General features: G+C 41.6%; 1 protein-coding gene across 1 annotated transcript in view; it reads left to right on the top strand.

The window, feature by feature from the left end:
- Positions 1-10,632, top strand: part of LOC106579369 (SH3 and cysteine-rich domain-containing protein 2) — a 46,984-nt gene extending 36,352 nt beyond the window's left edge. Inside the window, exons 9-11 of the mRNA XM_014159209.3 lie at positions 365-416; positions 5,115-5,252; positions 5,448-10,632. Coding sequence (XP_014014684.3) covers positions 365-416; positions 5,115-5,252; positions 5,448-5,546 — 289 coding nt within the window. The 3' untranslated portion in view covers positions 5,547-10,632. The remainder of the gene's footprint in view (positions 1-364; positions 417-5,114; positions 5,253-5,447) is intronic.
- Positions 10,633-12,233: the final 1,601 nt, after the last annotated feature.

The raw sequence follows: 12,233 nt of genomic DNA, 5'->3' as shown, positions 1-12,233 counted from the left end.
TGTGTGTGTGTGTGTGTGTGTGCCTGCACACGTATTCAGACAGAAAGTCAGACTTCGCATTACCACATGAAAGGTAAAAAGTTAGAGGTAAAGAAATAGGCAGTGATGAAGAATGGATGAAGGGAGAAAGGTATGTGTGTATGAGGAGGGGGTATTGTCGCAGTGGGCAGGTGAGAGAAAGAGGAAGGACAGGTGTGCAGTGCCAACACATCTCTCAGACCATCTGCCTTCTCACTGGGGGTCTGAGACGTAACTGGCAACGCTGTTGGAGCCACAGACTGAGAAGGACAGGCAGCCGGGAATGTGTGTGTGTGTGTGTGTGCGCATTTGTGTGTTTAATCAGGACCTGTTGTTTCACTCTCAGACCTGGCGATCGAGTGCAAGTAACTGATGACTCCAATGAGGACTGGTGGAAGGTGGGTGAAAAATACGTTTTTTGTTTTGTTAGAATTCTTTAACTATCCTTCCGTTCTTCCTTCCTTCCTTCTGTTCTTCCTTCCTTCCGTTCTTCCTTCCGTTCTTCCATCCATTCTTCCTTCCTTCCTTTAGAAAAATGCAACACATTTGGATAGGTACAGTTAAAGTCGAAAGTTTACATACACCTCAGCCAAATACATTTAAACTCAGTTTTTCACAATTCCTGACATTTAATCCTAGTACAAATTCCCTGTCTTAGGCCAGTCAGGATCACCACTTTATTTTAAGAATGTGAAATGTATAATAGAGAGAATAATAGTAAAGAGAATGATTTTGTCACAAAAGGTGCCGTGTTGAATTGACCAAACTGCAGCGGGTATGTGGATACTCATAGTTTTTTAATAAACAAAAGTAAAGCATCCACAGGGAAAAAAACAATAAATGATACTCACGACAGCAACAGTTTTGCAGGCTATACAAAACGCAGTGCAAAAACAACTACCCACCAACACAAAGACAAACACACCCTATTATATAGGACTCCCAATCAAAGGCAACTCAACACACCTGCCTTCAATTGGGAGTCCCATCCCAATTAACTATACATAGAAAACAAACCTAGAACCTATACCCACAACTAACTAACTAAACATAGAAATTCATAAACACAGAGCAGTGCCCAAACCCCCCGGAATACATAAATAAAACGACCTACTACCTACATCACCACCCCAAACCATATAAAACAAATACCCTCTGCCACATCCTGACCAAACTCCAACAACAAATAACCCTTAACTGGTCCGGACGTGACAGATTTATTTCAGCTTTTATTTCTTTCATCACATTCCCATTGGGTCAGAAGTTTACATACACTCAATTAGTATTTGGTAGCATTGCCTTTAAATTGTTTAACTTGGGTCAAACGTTTTGGGTAGCCTTTCACAAGCTTCCCACAATAAGTTGGGTGAATTTTGGCCCATTCCTCCTGACGGAGCTGGTGTAACTGAGTCAGGTTTGTAGGCCTCCTTGCTCGCACGCGCTTTTTCAGGTCTACCCACAGATTTTCTATGGGATTGAGGTCAGGGCTTTGTGATGGCCACTCCAATACCTTGACTTTGTTGTCCTTAAGCCATTTTACCACAACTTTGGAAGTATGCTTGTCCATTTGGAAGACCCATTTGCAAACAAGCTTTAACTTCCTGACTGATGTCTTGAGATGTTGCTTCAATATATCCACATAATCTTCCTGCCTCATGATGCTATCTATTTTGTGAAGTGCACCAGTCCCTCCTGCAGCAAAGCACCCCCACAACATAATGCTGCCACCTCTGTGCTTCACGGTTGGGATGGTGTTCTTCAGCTTGCAAGCGTCCCCCTTTTCCCTCCAAACATAACGATGGTCATTATGACCAAACAGTTCTATTTTTGTTTCATCAGACCAGAGGACATTTCTCCAAAAAGTATGATCTTTGTCCCCATGTGCAGTTGCAAACAGTAGTCTGGTTTTTTTATGGCGGTTTTGGAGCAATGGCTTCTTCCTTGCTGAGCGGCCTTGCAGGTTATGTTGATATAAGACTAGTTTTATTGTGGCTATAGATACTTTTGTACCTGTTTCCTCCAGCATCTTCACAAGGTCCTTTGCTGCTGTTCTGGGATTGATTTGCACTTTTCACACCAAAGTACGTTCATCTCTAGGAGACAGAACGCGTCTCCTTCCTGAGCGGCATGACAGCTGCGTGGTCCCATGGTGTTTATACTTGCGTACTATTGTTTGTACAGTCGAACGTGATATCTTCAGACATTTGGAAATTGCTCCCAAGGATGAACCAGACTTGTGGAGTTCTACAATTATTTTTCTGAGGTCTTGGCTGATTTCTTTTGATTTCCCCATGATGTCAAGCAAAGAGGCACTGATTTTGAAGATAGGTCTTTAAATACATCCACAGGTACACCTCCAATTGACACAAATGATGTCAATTAGTCTGTCAGAAGCTTCTAAAGCCATGACATCATTTTCTGGAATTTTCCAAGCTGTTTAAAGGCACAGTCAACTTCTGACCAACTGGAATTGTGATACAGTGAATTATAAGTGAAATAATCTGTCTGTAAACAATTGTTGTAAAAATTACTTGTCATGCACAAAGTAGATGTCTTAACCGACTTGCCAAAACTATACTTTGTTAACAAGAAATTTGTGGAGTGGTTGAAAAACAAGTTTTAATGACTCCAATTTAAGTGTATGTAAACTTCCGACTTCAACTGTAAATCTAAGGGCTCCATTACAAAGCTTTCACCCTTCCAGTCTTGTCAATATCAGAAAAGACATGAAAGCATTCAAGTATTCAAACAGGATCTACTATACTTTATACAGTAGTGATGCACGGGTCAGCTATTTCTTCACCTGCACCTGCCCGCACTTGCTAATAACCTATCTGCAACCGCCTGATTATACAGTATGTAATAACATGACAATCTGAGGCTTGCACCCGACCCTAACCCACAAATATAGAAAATGCACTCGTTCTAGATAGCACCTTTTGTAGAAGACTAAATAAACGCTTGTTCATAAATCGACAGAATGAATGTTTCAATCTAGTTGACATCGGGTAAAGTTTGTTTTCATTTCCCTCTTTCATCTCTGCTTCGCTCGCGCAGCAAAGACATTTAGGTACTGGGGAGAAAACAATAACAACAAAAAACAGGGAAGATTTTTCGTGCAACATTTTCAAATGACATCAGTTTGACCGGTTGTAAGAAAATTCTATGTTTTTAAAAAAAATAGCCCAACATGTTTTTCATAAGATTTCAGTTTGGCTTGGATGCATATATTCTATGTGGTTGGAATACGATCATCTTTTATGATGGTTATAGCACCTCCACCATTTACAGACAGTCCTTAACCATGCATTCATTCTCTCAAGATGCTGAGAAAGAAAGAAATCCATATTTCTCCACTCCTGTTCCTGATAAAAATGTACATTTGGTGTTTAATTTTACTGCAGGAAATGCTTTATTCTGCAGGAGTATATTATATTAGGCTATGTGAGAGGTTATAGACCAACAGTCAGTGTCCAGATTTCAGTTATGCTACTATTCCATTTAACCCATCTAAACTGTACAGTTCCCTTGACGTGCCCTTTTGAAGTCCCCGTCTTGTGACTGTCGAATTTGTATAGTGCCTCACAATCATCACACATAACATAGCCGACACTGCTAACATCCTCTTTTACCACTTCACAAAATCTTTCCCAAACATTAGACTACTGTTCTGGCCCTCCCTTCTATTTATTTGTAACTTCCCATTTTGCAGCTTTTCTCTTATTGAATTAAACTCCGGCATTGTCCTTTTTGCCTCTGTGGATCGTCATTAACTTTTTCTGCTCAAGTTCCCAAAAGCGTTTGGCAATTGGTGTGTATTTGGTGTGCTACAGTTCAGCCTGGTCTCATAGGCTAGACGTAACATAGTAAATGTAAATCCGGGACACTCAAATTAGTATGATATGTTACATTTGGTAAGACAGAAGGTTACTTAAGGCTAAAATGAAAGTAGGGCGGTTGGTCGGTTACATAACACAAACGTCTATCTTGGACAACTTTAGCATTTTAGCTAATTAGCAACTTTGCCAATACATACAAATTTTTAGCTCCTTTGCAACTACTTAGCATATTAGCTCACCCTTACCCTTACCCTAAACCTAACCTTAACCCTTTAACCTAACTTCTAACTTTAGCCTTAACGTTAACCCCTAACCCTAACCCCTTGCCTAGCTAACGTTAGCCACCTAGCTAACATTAGTGTTAGCCACCTAGCTAACATTAGCCACAACAAATTGTAATTTGTAGCTTATTGTACGAATTGCAATTTGTAACATATCATACAAATTGTAATTCGTAACATATCATACGAAATGAATGATAGACATCCACAAATGAATACATACAAAACGTACCCCTGAGTCCAGGTTGTACAGTTAGGCCCTAAAGCTTAGGCTACGCACTAACGCCAGATAAAAATAATGTAAGAAAAACCTCAATGTAGCCCATAGATATGAATTGCACGAGAATTATACATTTATGAATTTTTAATGCATTGTTTTATCTATATTCAACCAGCCCGCCACCCACACGCCCTTCATCCACACAATATTTCCTGACCCTAAACATGCGAGGTCAACCGGTGCATCACTAATATACAGTACATCTCCATGAAGTGTTCTTAGACAATGGAGAGGGTAGTGTCTTTATCTAGGTACAAGTTGGCCATAAGCACAGATCTAGGATCATCTTAACTTCCCCCAATTCTACCTGTAACCATTAGGTGGGGAAAAGCAAAACTGACCTTAAATCAGTGTCTTTGGGCAACTTCGGTTTAGCAGAGCTAGTCAGTAAGTGGAGCAGGATGTAATGAAAGTTTTATGTGCTTTGCCTTTTGGTTTGGCCTAATGGAGGTAAGGTGAGCCCAGATGGAAAGGCAATCGTCAGCTCACACAGTTACACACAAACACGTCGGGACACAAGCGTTCATGCAGACACACCATTTGTTCAAACAATAAAAAAGTGCTGTATCTACATGGATGTGCCGTTTGTCTATTGGCATTCGGCGTTTACACACCTTTTTATCACTACATCCCTGAGAATATACGAGCATAGTGTAATTAATTATCTTAACTATGTTCTGCCGTGTGTGTTCGCAGGGGAAAAGCAAAGACAAGCTGGGTTTCTTCCCCGCCAACTTTGTACAGAGAGTGCGCCCAGGTGAGCGTGTGTGGAAGGTTACGGGTGGTTTCCATGGTGACCGTGACAGAGGGCAGATGACTGTGAAAGAGGCTCAGGTACGCTGACACACACGCACAAAACACGCGCACACACGCACAGACACACACACACACACACACACACACACACACACACACACACACACACACACACACACACACACACACACACACACACACACACACACACACACACACACACACACACACACACACCTGTACTAAACACACACCTTTCTTTTCTCAAACTAGATCTGTGTGGGGAAGAACGAAGAGTTGGACGGTTTCCTAAAGCTGAGCAGTGGGAAAAAGAGAGGTCTAGTCCCTTCCAAGTACCTTCTGGAGATATGACTTCCGTCAAAGAAGGGAATTCTCTGTGTCCCGACCCTCGTTCTGCCCTGAAGACCACCCTCTATCAGGAGCGCTTCCCTAACACCTCACTGACTGCCAACTCCCTGGATGTGGAAATGGACCCTCCCACCAACACCAGAAAACATAGAGAGGGAGGGAGAATATGGTGGACACTGGCCAGGATCAAATTGGTTTCACTGCTTTGCTTGGAGTGGTGGAATAATTTAGAGAGAAAGGAGGGGGGAGGGCTTCTGTTGAGCTAGCTGCTTTACCTGTGGTGTACCCTCACACTCTTTTACCTGTTCTCTCTCTCTCACACACACACACACACACACACACACACACACACACACACACACACACACACCACACACACACACACACACACACACACACACACACACACACACACACACACACACACACACACACACACACACACACACTGCACAAAGACACTAATGCTAACAATGGCCCTGGAGCTTGGGCGGCGTGACTGTAGCAGGCAGCGGTTGTCTGAAAGATGTATGGATACCTCACAATCTACACAAGCACAGCTTCTGCTTGAGCCAAGGTGGAGAAGACTGGCAGTTATTCGCCGTGTTGGTCGTGTGACCTTTTGGATTTCATGTGAAAGTGAAATTTGGACGTTTTTGTGAGTCCAAGTTCTGTAGCATTTTATTGTAGCAGCTTGTTGCGACCAAGCTCTTTTCCTTTGAGGTTGTCCTCCCAGCCAGATAGGGCATAGCCGCATTCCCTGTGGCACAGATTATTTAACACATTGGGGCAAACCAAAGTGGGTAGAAGGGGGCCTCAAGGGCCTTATGCTTGATTTGAGGATTGTAGCTTGGACAATGTAATTGAAAGTGTACTGTTGAGTCAAATGTATTGATGCATGCTTCACTCACTCCCTGACCACTGGGAAGTTCAGGTCCTAGCATTTAATCTTTGCTAACTCCCCTTCTTTGCTTTACATTGGTCAATCCCATTTGACAATTTGTTTAGCTAAAAGGCTAACAGTTGTTTTTGGTGCAAAATGGCTTCCGTGGCATCATCCAGGTGGGTGCTACACATACCTGTAGGTGTTGGATGAGGTTTAAAGTGCTCCGAGCATCTGGAAAAGCGCTATATAAATCCAATCCATTATCATTAATTATCTTTACTATTAAGAAGGGTTTAGCCAGGAGAGTGAGGGGAGACAGACACACATGTTAATCCTGCTGTGATGTCCTTCCCAACAATGGGTGATTATTTGGGACCTCTGTCCCTCTCCCCCTATTTATTTTCCCCCACCTCTCTGTATATCACACATGCTCTCTGTCTAGCACTCTCTCCCTCTCTGTGATCACTAAAGGCTTAGAGCTCTGTGAATGCAGCAGAGGTCACAGTGGTCACAGCACTGAGACGGTGTAGCATGATAAGACACTCAGACACAAAGCTTAACCTAAACATCCGATTCCTCCCTCTGTATGGGCTCCTCCGTAGGCCTCTGGATGTCAGCCATTTTCATAGCATTTTATAGTAAGTTAGTAATACATTATTCTCATGGAATGTGTTGGGATGCAACCACCCGACAAAATGATTTTCACATGTCTTCAGCCCTTTTGGTAATGCTTGTTTCCATGTTCTTGTTTTTTCTCTCCAGAGAAATAGTCTGCATCTTGTGTTGAACATACCATTCTAACACACTCAAATGCCTAGGCCGGACAAAGGATGTTTTTGTGTATCCCGCTGAATTGAGAGTGTAATATCTATGAAATCACTGTATATAACGTCCTGTGGATGTCATTACTTCATTTGCTGATTTATTCACTCTAGGATTCACTCCGTAGCAGTCAGAAGATTTCTTGGCAATAACCACCCAGTACCAGTCAAAAGTTTGGACACACCTACTCATTCAAGGGTTTTTCATTATTTTTACTATTTGCTACATTGTAGAATAATAGTGAAAACATCAAAACTATGAAAACATGGAATCATGTAGTAACCAAAAAAGTGTTAAACAAATCAAAATATATTATAGGTTTTTGATTCTTCAAAGTAGCCACTCTTTGCCTTGATGACAGCTTTGCACACTCTTGGCATTCTCCCAACCAGCTTCATGAGGAATGCTTTTCCAACATTCTTGAAGGAGTTCCCACATATGCTGAGCACTTGTTGGCTGCTTTTCCTTCACTCTGCGATCCAAACCATCTCAATTGGGTTGAGGTCGGATGATTATGGAAGCCATGTCATCTGATGCATCGCTCTCCTTCTTGGTCAAATAGCCCTAGTCAAATAACTTTTACAGCGATGGTGTAGGCAGTCATTGTAAATAAGAATTTGTTCTTAACTGACTTGCCTAGTTAAATAATTAATTCAAATAAAAAAATGGAAACAAAATTTTCACAGCCTGGAGGTGTGTTTTTGGTCATTGTCCTATTGAAAACAAGTGATAGTCTCACTAAGCACAAACCAGATGGGATGGCGTGTCGCTGCAGAAGGCTGTGGTAGCCATGCTGGTTAAGTCTGCCTTAAATTCTAAACAAATCACTGACAGTGTCACCAGCAAAGCACCCCCACACCATCACACGTCCTCCTCCATACTTCATGGTGGGAACCACACGTGCGGAGATCATCCGTTCACCTACTCTGCGTCTCATAAAGACACTGTGGTTGGAACCAAAAATCTCAAATTTGGACTCATCAGACCAAAGGACAGATTTCCACCAGTCTAATGTCCATTGCTGGTGTCTCTTCTTCCTATTGGTGTCTTTTAGTGGTGGTTTCTTTGCAGCAATTCGATCATGAAGGCCTGATTCACACAATCTTCCCTGAAGAGTAGATGTTGAGATGTGTCTGTTACTTGAACTCTGTGAAGCATTTATTTGGGCTGCAATTTCTGAGGCTGGTAAATCTAATAAACTTATCCTCTGCAGCAGAGTTAACTCTAGGTCTTCCTTTCCTGTGGCGGGCCTCATGAGAGCCAGTTTCATTATAGCGCTTGATGGTTTTTGCGACTCCACTTGAAGAAACTGTTCCGGATTGACTGACCTTCATGTCTTAAAGTAATGGTGGACTGTCGTTTCTCTTTGCTTATTTGAGCTGTTCTTGCCATAATATGGACTTGGTCTTTACTATATAGGGCTATCTTCTGTAGACCACCCCTACATTGTCACAACACAGCTAAATGGCTCAAATGTAGTAAGAACGAAAGAAATTCCACAAATTAACTTTTAACAAGGCAGACCTGTTAATTGAAATACATTGCACCTCATGAAGCTGGTTGAGAGTTTGCCAATTGTGCGCAAAGCTGTCATCGAGGCAAAGGGTGGCTACTTTAAACAAATCAAAATATATTTTAGATTCTTCCATGCTTTTTTGGTTACTACATGAGTCCATATGTATTACATCATAGTTTTGATGTCTTCACTATTATTCTACAATGTAAAAAATAAAGAAAAACCCTTGAAGCAGTAGGTGTGTCCAAACTTTTGACTGGTACTGCATTTAAATAGAACTATGGGGAAACTGTTGTATGTATTCAGTTATCATGGCCTTAACCATGTGGTATATGGCTATCAAAGAGTTCACTGTTTTCAGTAACGGCATTCATTCCCTACCTAATATATCAGCATCGAGACTTAAAAGCACAACCCAACCACAGGGCTTTGCACTCTACCCATTCTAGTCACTCTGTACATCTGCTTACCCCTCAGTATAGTCTCAATCTTTACTAACAGTTATAAGGTGTATATTGCAATTAAGCCACACTCTTGGATTTCTTGGCCATCAAGGAGTGGGTCCACCAAGCATTGGAGCATTACGATGCATTCCAGTACAGTGACACACGCATATAGCAATTTAATTATATGATATTTTTATAGTGATCAAGGGGACGACATTTCATGAGAGCAACAGTACTTTTTCATACATGATTTAAAGCTATACATACAGTAATTTGTTTACAAAGTCCTACATAACTACAAAAGCAAAGACAATGGAGTAATATGTATGGTACCGTAATTTCCGGACTATAAGCCGCAACTTTTTTCCAACGCTTTGAACCTCGCGGCTTAAACAATGACGCGGCTAATATATGGATTTTTCCCGCTTTCAATTTTTTTTTTTTTTAAAAAACACATTCTGTGGCGTGCTCCGTTTTTTGGCGGCATGAAGCTTTCATTAGACCAATGAAATTGACGAACGGGTTAAGGTCAAACAACTTTCTTGTTTACTGTTTAGATTAAATCGAGCGCTCTCAAACTTCCCATCATTCTGATTACGGTAGTCATTTTGTCACCCTCATCATGGCAAAGACACGGAGAAATGCATATGATGCAGCTTTCAAGTTGAAGGCGATTGATCTGGCTGTTGGAAAAGGAAATAGAGCTGCTGCACGGGAGCTTGGTCTTAATGAGTCGATGATAAGACGTTGGAAACAGCAGCGTGAGGAATTTACTCAGTGCAAAAAGACAACTAAAGCTTACTGCTAATTATTATTTTTTTGTTACAAGCCGTGTTTCGTTAAAGCCTATTTATTTTTGTTACAAGCCGTGTTTCGTTAAAGCCTATTTATTTTTGTTACAAGCCGTGTTTCGTTAAAGCCTATTTATTTTTGTTACAAGCCGTGTTTCGTTAAAGCCTGTGTAAAGTTCATTTGTTTCAATGTACCGGTAGGCACCTGCGGCTTATAGACGTGCGGCTTATTTATGTTCAAAATAAAAATATTTTTTAAATTCAGTGGCTGCGGCATATATTCAGGTGCGCTCAATAGTCCGGAAATTACGGTATATATGTTCTCCTCATCAAGAGGTGTATTTTATTAGTCAAAATTACCACTGGAGTGACTTGAAATCTTACAGCACGTAGCTTTAAAGAATAGCTGCGTAATAAAGGTTTTAGAGGTATAACGGGTATAAGACCAGCCCTTTAAGGGCTGATCGTGGATCAGTTTATTTGAGACTGACTAACCAAGCCTGGCTCTGGACCAGTACTCCAAGGTCATTTCCCTCCCCATCCACCTGGCATTGACACACACAGTCTCCCTTCCTGCATGGCCACCTGGACTGTGACCTGTACACATGTCAATAAATTTCCATCAAATCAATCAACAGCTGTTTTATTTTGTATTTTTACTCCTATAGATAGAAAGCCATCACACTCTCCTGCCCAGCTGCCTTTATTGGCTCTAGCTGCAGCTTAGACCCAATTGGTTGGCTGTCAGGAAGTACAGTAATGTTTGATTAGATAAACTGAAATGATGACCTTGTGATGATGAAGGCTTCTGGTTTACAGAGGCTCACTTAGGCTGCATCTCAAATGACATACTGTACATACTGTACTACATACTGTACTATAGTTCACTCCTTATGGCGAGAGCTGGATGTTTTTATACAGTACATAACACTGGTCATATTGCAGTGCTTGAAATGGAATGAAAAAAAAGTCTGTTACTAATATGTCTGTACAAAGGTTTGTATTAGAGCCAGTATTCGATAAGAGATGCACGCAAAGAAGAAAATGATGGTGCCGGTTCTCCATACAGGTCAGGACTGGCTCACTTCAATCACTTACTATCTGGGGAATAGGGTGTCATTTTAGATTTGGTCTTGGAGCTGTGTAGTTGTATGACAACCCTATGACTGGCTGTGTAAGTCATTGGCCACAGAATGCCGTGGTGACAGTGACACTCCTCTGGGACTCTTTAGTTTAAATCCACTTCGATGTAAAGCCCCCTGTTTAGGGGACCTGCGTGGTTCTGGTACCGGTTCCGACCAACATTTTAGCTTATAAATCGATCTGTGGACACCGTAGATTGAAATGGCTTGCATCGAGCGATAGCCCTGACTCTAATATGTCTAATTTTCTTGTGTGAAGCAGGATGTGAAATCTGACACCACTTGAAGCTGGGATGTCCCTTATACCATTTTATTCGCTCTTCTGACTGTCCATCATCTCCTGGCAGAATCCTACGTCACAGCCACTAACGTAATTTTATGCCTGGGAATCCTTACATTGTAACGCAGCAGGAGAGAGTGGTTTCGTGGCTGTAGCACATTCAGAGATCAATTTATAGCCAGTAATCTAAAAAATTGACAAGATTAATGAGATGAAAGGCGAGTTCCGAACAAGTTCAGGAAGCCAAGCTAGAGCTTTTTGAGACATTCACAGCGATGGTCAAGAGAGGCCTTTAGAAAACATGCACACTGAATATACACATATCTACACTGAGTATACCATTCATTAGGAACACCTTCCTAATATTGAGTTGAACACCCTTTTGCCCTCAGAACAGACTCAGTTCGTCTGGGCATGGACTACAAGGTGTCGAAAGAGTTCAAAAGGGATGCTGGCCCATGTTGACTCCAATGCTTCCCACAGTCACGTCAAGTTGGCTGGATGTCCTTCGAGTGGTGGACCATTCTTGATACACACGGAAATCTGTTGAGCATGAAAAACCCAGCAGTGTTGCAGTTCTTGACACAAACCGGTGCGCCTGTCACCTACTACCATACCCTATTCAAAGGCACTTAAATGTTTTGTCTTGCCCATTCACCCTCTGAATGGCACACATACAGTACACAATCCATGTGTCAATTGTGTCAAGGCTTAAAAATCCATCTTTAACCTGTCTCCTCCCCTGATTGAAGTGGATTTATCAAGTGACATCAATAAAGGATCATAGCTTTCACCTGTATTCACTTG

This window comes from Salmo salar, chromosome 19 (genome assembly GCF_965601325.2).
Source record: "Salmo salar chromosome 19, fSalSal1, whole genome shotgun sequence".
Classification (NCBI taxonomy): domain Eukaryota; kingdom Metazoa; phylum Chordata; class Actinopteri; order Salmoniformes; family Salmonidae; genus Salmo; species Salmo salar.
This window is presented reverse-complemented; position numbering and strand designations above follow the sequence as displayed.